The following is a 7,989-nucleotide window of genomic DNA, read 5'->3' as shown; positions in this document are numbered from 1 at the left end:
TATAACAGAAAATACAACTAAACGGTGGTGTGTAAAACAAACGCACAATATCTTGAATAACAAAGTGATTCCAATCACTGCCCCCTAGAGGTTGTACAGCATATAGCCACACATTTTAACAAAATGCTCAGAAAACACTTGAATAGTCTCTATTTATTTGGTTTCTAAAAAGCATTGGCTTCATTTTATCGAAACAAACGATTGTTCTTACAGAATGAAGCTTTTGAAAACGAGTGCTCTTTTCAAACTCTGTAAAGAATCTGCATGGCTGCCAAATTTGAAGTTATGAGGAAAAAGAGCAAACAAGAAAACACACTTGTCATGCTCATCTGTGTCCGAGCACTGCATGTAGACAAAACTATAGTGAGACATTGCAAGAAGTCTAATCAAGAGCACCTATAGGCAGCCTACTCAACCACATTTACATGTAAATCTGTATATGTACACGCCGGACAAAAAACAAACTCACAATTCTTTATGGATGCAAAATAATAATCATGTTCGCTAGGACAGTATTGAATTTCTCTATTTCCTTTTTTTTCCTCTTATACTGGATGATCCTGCTTTTAAACATGCACCTTAAGAGCTCAACAACCAACAAAATAAAAAGTAAGCAATGTATTTAGAAAAATAAAAACATGTCACAACAGAAATACAAATTACAACAAATCAAAAACACAAAAATGGAAGTAGTCTATTTTGAAGCTTTCTTTTAACGTACACAGCCAGATGACACAACTTTTGTAAACGAATAAATCAATAAAAAAGACTAAAAATCAAAGCAGTCAGGTATTTGTTTACTCTGTTCTCTCTTTGTTTTAAGGGAATTTATAGACCATCATGTGGAAAATAACGTAGCCAGAACAGAAGACCACAAATCACTGCACACCATCACAGAAGTTCAGCTGTTTTAGTAGCAACATGGCAACAAGGTGAGGAGATGCAGTTCCAGGAGTTCTAGAGTCTTTCAGGAAGATTGCTGAGGCGTGATCGCAGCTCCTTGCGCACCTGCGTCACCCTCGCCAGTTTGCGCTTGTATTCCTAAAAAGTGCAGAAAATGAGAAGAAAAAAAATCAGATGTTTAAGATTGTTTAAATGAAAATACTGGATCTGGCGTCTTTTCATTTTAATAAAATGTCTATTACCATTTCATGGCACACTTAGTCCACGTTTATGGAGACTAAAGCACTATTTAAGCCTAATTTGATTGATCAGTCCTGAAAAAATGACTAGTTTTTTTCAAAAATGAATGCATTTACTTTGTTTAATTGGCACGATTTATAGGATGTAAAAACAATTGACTGCAGCTTTACTATAGGGCTACCACTTTCCCCTGATGGGAGGAACAACTATAATTTTGTTTTTTTCCTAAATAAACGTAATGTTTTGTTTTTTTCCTCCTACAGAAAAGCCAGGCAGCCCAACAGCAGGAGTTAATACAAATAAGAATCAATGAAGCTTGAGGATAGATGAGAATCAATGCTGCATTATTGCTTTCTGCGTCTACATACATGTTCCTTATATGGGAATCGCGAGATGAGCACAAAATCTCCACAAATACCACTTCAGATTGACTCAGACTGGCCTTCTTCAATTCCAATTTGTTTTTTGCTTTAAAGTATATGATTAACTATACCTGCTAAACAGATTAAATAAAAAAATCTCATTCCAAATGTTGATTGTTTTGATTCTTGGTCGTTTGCAAACACTAGAAATATGGTTATTTATATGATGCAGACTTTATCAGAAGCTGTGAATGTAAAATAAAAGAACACTCAAAATCATTTCCATGTTTTATTTTCAGGTTTTTATTCTCAAATTGATTAACATGAGACGTTTTCCACTGGAACCCTGCGGATCAAGCCTTAAAGTTAATGACATAAATGAGAACTGATTGAAGGAGAATTTTATCGTTTCACACCTTTTTAATCCAAAAGGTGAGTAAATACTTACCTGGACTCAACTGAAAATGTACCCATTTAAACTGTTTCTTTTAAAAGGTTAGACTTTGTTCATAATTAACAAACGATCCACCTTAAGAGCAAATTAGTGAAGGAGATGAAAGGGACCTCTGCAGGGAGAGTTGCGGCTAAATCGAAGCAAAGCAAAAAGTGAGGCAGGCGAGACACAAACAGAACCATCAGAATATCAAAGTCAAAGAAGGAAGGTCAGAAGTTATTCACGCACTTCTAGTTTCTGCTCGTTCTGGGCCAAACCGTCCTTCTGGCTCTGCAGGAAGACCGCTAGCGTGCGCGTCAGTTGTCTCCTGTCGTCAATCTCTGCTGCCAAGCGGCCGCTGTAGTCTGCCAGCAACATGCAGGCCTCCTCCACCAGCCGGGAAAGCCGCTCTCCGGATTCTTTATCTGGAGCCAGAGCAGAGAACTAAGATCAACAGAGCATCGACCTCTTTCCCTTGTCCCTTTCGCAGAAGCCGATCGTTTTAAAACCATTTTGACCACAGCCACTGTCTGACCACAACCACTACAGCTGCTTCATGATGTTGCTTTAGGTTTAACAGAAAAGGGTTTATGATTTCAGTTTTACTTTGAAAGGACGGCTGGATGATAGTTTGTTTGTTTTTTAATGTTTTTTAACATAAACAGATCAATATCTCAAAGATTTCTAAACTAAAAAAAAAAAAAAAGAGTAAATGTTAAACTAAATTTAAATAAAATCCAGATTTAACAGGAACAAGTACAATAAAATTATAAAGAAGATGATTCCGGGTTCACGCCTGTGCCAAGTTGAAGTAAAGACAAAAACAGCGCTTCTACTTAATGTGACCTAGCTTGAACAGAACTAAAATAAAAATAATTAAAAAACCTAAGTAAAAGTTTTATTCATTCGTGTTTTTTTTAGTACTTTACTCCTCAACAACCACAAATGTTTAAGGGCATCTCAGTTTGATCTTTTGAACTCCCTGATCAACCTTCCGATATTGCTCCTCGTGGTTCTCCAGCTCACCTGTGATCCTGTGAAGGAGTGATGTATCCTGCACCTCATCGGGGAGGGAGGAGATGCGCTGACGCAACACCAAGTCACTGGAGGCTGCGTTCTCTAGCTCCTGCAGAGCTCGAATTAACTCTGCAGTCTGGTGCGGGAGGACAAAATGCATTTAAAAAAAAAAACTGGTTAAATGTTTTATAACTCTGCTATATCAGGCTTCCTGCATGACTTGTACAGAACTGCATCAAACTACAAACATGCTGGCAATCCCTTTTGGGTCATCACCTGTGGGGATTCAGCGGGAGAGCTGTGGGAAGAAAAGCCCTCATCATCAGGGTGGATTTCTTCATACGACCTTTTCTTTGATTTTGCTTCACCATCTAGGATCAATAATAAGGAGAACATGCTGTGCCTGACTTTTTTATTTTATTTTTCTTCCCGAATATCATTGTTGTTAAATCACATCAGGCAGAACGGAACAAAAGTGGGTTTAAAACTTACACAGGACTTGGGAGAGCTGATCCAGCAGGTGGGGTTCATAAACAGCCCTCTCCTGCCAGATGGATAAAACTCGACCCAACTGTTTTCTACAAACATCGTCCCCTTCTCTGGACACAAACAGAAAAATTACATCACTTCACTTCTAATGCAAGAACTCATCCCCTTAGTGTAAAAAAACAACAATTGAGTTTTTGTAGTCTAGCACTCAAAGTTTGCTATAAAAACAAATAAAGGTTGGTATTTACAGTGGTGGACAAAAATGTTGGTACCCCTCAGTTAAATGAAGAAAGTCCACAATGCTCACTGAAATGACTTGAAACGTTCAAAAGTAACAATACATTTATTGAAAATTAATCAAAATCAGCCATTACTTTTGAGTTGTTGATTAACAGAATTATTTAAAAAAAAAAAAACTAATGAAATAGGGCTGGACAAAAATGATGGTACCCATAACGCAATCTTTTGTTGACATGTTTCAGCTCCTTCCACAGATGTTCAAATGGATTCAGATCTGGGCTCATAGAAGGTTACTTTAGAATAGTCCAACGCTTTTCTCTGAGCCATTCTTGGGGGTTTTTGGCTGTGTGTTTTGGATCGTTGTCCTGTTGGAAGACCCATGACCTGCGACTGAGACCAAGCCTTCTGACACTAGGCAGCACATTTCTATCCAGAATGCCTTGATAATCTGGAGATTTCATTTGACCTTCACAACTTCAAGACACCCTGTGGCAGATGCAGCAAAGCAGCCCCAAAACAGAACTGAACCTCCTCCATGTTTCACAGTAGGGACAGTGTTCTTTTCGTTGTCTGCTTCATTTTTGATTCTACCAACATAGAGCTGATGTGTCTTACCAAAAAGCTCCAGTTTTGTCTCATCTGTCCAAAGGACATTTTCCCAGAAGCTTTGTGGCTTGTCAACATGCATTTTTGCAAATTCCAGTCTGTCTTTTTTATGATTTCCTTTCAAAAGTCCACTCTGGCTCAAACAACGACGAAGGGTGCGATCTGACACTGATGTACCTTGATCTAAGAGTTCACCTTTAATGTCTTTGGAGGTTGTTCTGGGCTCTTTGGATACAGTTCCAACCATCCGTCTCCTCAATTTGTCATCAATTTTCCTCTTCTGGACACATCCAGGGAGGTTGGCTACTGTCCCGTGGGTCTTAAACTTCTGAATAATATGTGCCACTGTCATCACAGGAACTTCAAGCTGCTTAGAGATGGATTTATAGCCTTTACCTTTACAATGTTTGTCTATAATTGTATTTCTAATGTCCTGGGACAATTCTGTCCTTCACTTTCTGTTGTCCATGTTCAGTGTGGTTCACACCTTTTCACCAAACAGCAATGTGACTATTTGTCTCCCTTGAAATAGTCAGACTGACTTATTATGGGTTTGAAAACAGCTGTGATGTCAATTCAAGGACATACCTGAGTCCATCATGACCCCCTGGACAATTAGTTCTCAGTCTTTTATGGAGGTATCATCATTTTATTCAAGCTCTATTTCATTAGTTTTTTTTTTTTTTAATAATTCTGTCAATCAACAACTCAAAAGTAATGGCTGATTTGAATTATTTAATTTTCAATAAATTTTAATTTATTGTTACTTTTGAACGATTCAAGTCATTTCAGTGAGCATTGTGGACTTTCTCTCTTTAACTGAGGGGTACCAACAATTTTGTCTACCACTGTAAGTCAAAGCATCAAACTGTTAAAAACAAAAAACAAATCAGACCTGTATACGTGTTTAAAAGCATCTACGATGACTGGTGCAAAGTCCAGGGTGAATTCTGGGCCTTTTTTCTTGCTGTTTTGAATGACGTCATTGGCCAAATAAAGGAAGGTCAGCTTCCGCGACACCCGAGCTGCAAATAGGAACAAAAGACACACCGCGATTTGTTTGGAAAGACAAAAACATAAAAGAAGCTGACTGTTTCATGGTTTTGATCTACTGGCAACTTTTCAATACAATGTGTGATTGTATTCGGACAGAAAATAAAAAATATGGTGATTCTTTTAGATTTTCTCGCCCACAAATACCCTGACGGGAAAATATACCGGTAATCGTCAGGAATTCACACGTTGGAAAATAAGAGCAGTCTGTTAAAATAAAAAAATGCTTCTATTTGTGAGGTTTGCATTAAAGCCCTTAAACCCCCTGTGAATGCATTCAAACATTTAGTGCACACACAATTTCCCGAAATACAACGTCCCCTTGAGGTGTCATTAGGTTGTGGACTAGCTCCTCCAGGGAAAATGTGCCATTATTAGCCAGAGCTTGAAAAATAAACATTGCTTAAGAAAATGTATCTGATCTACTCCTCATACTTCTGCGTATATTTGTTCATATCTTTTCATGGCACAACACTGAGGAAATAACCCTTTAACACAATAAAAAGGAGTCAGTGGTCTTGTTTAAACTTCCGTGTAAACTTATGTTTCCTTCATTACTTGTAATACAGGCACCCCTGGTAACAAAAGTGAGTACGCCCCTAAGTGAAAATGTGTAAATTGGGCACAACTAGTAATTTTTCTTCCCCGGTACCAAGTGACTCTTTAGTGTTACCAATGTCTTACACTCTCAACGTGGTCACTGGAAGTTCAACATGGTCTGATAAAAAGAGAATTGTTAACAGCCTGAAACTGTGCAGCAGCACAATGACCAAAACCATCCAGTGGTTTAAAAAGACAAGTTTGACTCAGAGTTGACTGGCTAAAGTTGAGTGCACGCTCTCAGCATCACATCAAGTGTGTGTGGCGTCAACCCCGTGAGGAGTACAAAGACAAGTGTGTCTTATGTACAGCCAAGCATGGTGGTGGGAGAGTGATGATCTGACGTTGCATGAGTGCTGCTGGCGTTGGGGTGCTACAGGTCATTGAGGGAAACATGAATGATAACATGCTGTGACATAGTGATGCAGAGTAATGGTAAAAGGCGTATACTTGTAAAGCGCTTTTCTACCTACAAGGCCCAAAGCGCTTTACAGTCACAGACCCATTCACCCAGTCACACACACAGTCACACACTGATGGCGGCTCCGCTGCCGAACACTGGCGCCAACCTACCACCAGAGGCAAGGTGGGGTTTAGTGTCTTGCCCAAGGACACTTCAACACATGGGTGTGCAAGGCGGGAATCAAACCTGCAATCTTCCGATCATGGGTCGACCGCCCTACCACTGCACCACAAGCATGACTTCCTCCCTCTGGAAATTAGGCCACAGGGCAGTATCCCGGCATGAACATGCCCCCAAACACACCTCCAAGATGACCACTGCCTAGCTAAAGAGACTGAGGGCAAAGGTGATAGACCTGCCTCTTTGGGGCGTCCTAAAATGAAAGGCGGAGGAGCATAAGGTCTGAAATCTGTCTGCCAGCTCCGTTATCTCATCACGGAGAAGTGGAAAAGGGTTTTAGTGGCAACCTGTGAAGCGCTGAACTCCATGCCTAGGAGAGCTTAGGCAGTGCTAGACAATAATGCAATGATGAACTTTTGAATAACGTAGTTATACACTTAGGAATTGCTCTTAAAACAATTTTTTTATAGCTAAAGTTATAGTTAAACTCCGTAACGAATGCAAATTGCAACAAGAGGATTCAGGGTGTGAATATTACGTATTTTTTTATTGTAAAAGTTTATTTGTGCATTTACATTATCACATTTTAGCATCGTTGTGACGTGATGGCACATTAGTTAATCGAGTTTCGAAAAACATGAACACATTTAAAAAAATGAGAAAGGTTTGAAGCTAAACTTAATGTATAAATATTTAAAAGAATACCCCCCCCCACACACACACACACACAATAAAAAGATTTTAAAAAACATGCACACACAAAAAAACAGCTAGTTGATACTGTTGTTGCTTGCTAGCGTTAGCAACTGTGCTAAACAACCCGCAAAGTCCATTTTAAACGATAGTTAGCTAAAATACAGCTGCCTTTCGGTTAGCTGAAATAGCCGCATACTTCATTACTAGTGCTTTGCAGGGGCTTTATTGTTATGTTTACTTTGTTTACACAAAGCTTACCTTTTTTCAATTCGTTGAACCACACGTTGACTACAGTCTTCGAGTGTTTTCTGTGATGGATGAGCCACAGGGACAGTGTCTGCACGCTCTGCTGAGAGTTGCTCAGCTCGGACAGTTTCTTCTCCAATGCTGCCTCGGAGAATGCTGACATCTCGACGTAAAAACCCCGGAGTCGAGACCCTTGGACGGGCAGCTATTATGGAGGTTGTCCTTTACGCAGGTGTCTGCAACTTACTTAGCAGCTTTCTCCAATAACTTTCGCCATCCGGTCTTTCTTTGATTATCACTCCGTTAAAATATCACTAGTTTCCTCAGAAGATAAAGCCACCTTCCTGGTGGTGGCTATCTTGCTGCTTTTGCTTGGGCGAACCCATTGAGTAATAAAAAAAGAAGGGGAATAAAAGCACAGGATCTTCCGCCTAAATGATGCGTTCATGTAAACAGGATTTACAACGATCATCAAAACTTCAAGTGAGAAAGCTCATCTTCACAAACCACTTTACAAATAT

General features: G+C 39.4%; 1 protein-coding gene across 1 annotated transcript; it reads right to left on the bottom strand.

Annotated features, from left to right (window-relative positions):
• Window positions 1-133: 133 nt before the first annotated feature.
• Window positions 134-7,900, bottom strand: rprd1a (regulation of nuclear pre-mRNA domain containing 1A). Its single transcript, XM_004074194.4, has 7 exons — window positions 7,481-7,900; window positions 5,186-5,315; window positions 3,448-3,554; window positions 3,232-3,326; window positions 2,965-3,091; window positions 2,188-2,363; window positions 134-1,041 (listed from the first exon to the last, which is right to left on the bottom strand). Exons 1-7 carry the CDS (start codon window positions 7,629-7,631, stop codon window positions 958-960), a joined length of 870 nt encoding a protein of 289 aa, XP_004074242.1. The 5' UTR covers window positions 7,632-7,900; the 3' UTR covers window positions 134-957.
• Between the last annotated feature and the right edge of the window lie 89 nt (window positions 7,901-7,989).

The sequence above is a fragment of the Oryzias latipes genome, chromosome 11, assembly GCF_002234675.1.
Source record: "Oryzias latipes chromosome 11, ASM223467v1".
Lineage (NCBI taxonomy): Eukaryota > Metazoa > Chordata > Actinopteri > Beloniformes > Adrianichthyidae > Oryzias > Oryzias latipes.
This window is presented reverse-complemented; position numbering and strand designations above follow the sequence as displayed.

What these genes read in the sequence shown, in the direction of transcription:
- rprd1a (XM_004074194.4), bottom strand. Translation starts at nt 7,631, where the DNA reads ATGTCAGCATTCTCCGAGGCAGCATTGGAGAAGAAACTGTCCGAGCTG. An exon ending in GCTTTTAAACACGTATACAG is followed by an intron (nt 3,555 to 5,185) that starts GTCTGATTTGTT and finishes GTTTGTGTCCAG; the next exon opens with AGAAGGGGACGATGTTTGTA. An exon ending in ACTCCTTCACAGGATCACAG is followed by an intron (nt 2,364 to 2,964) that starts GTGAGCTGGAGA and finishes CTCTGGCTCCAG; the next exon opens with ATAAAGAATCCGGAGAGCGG.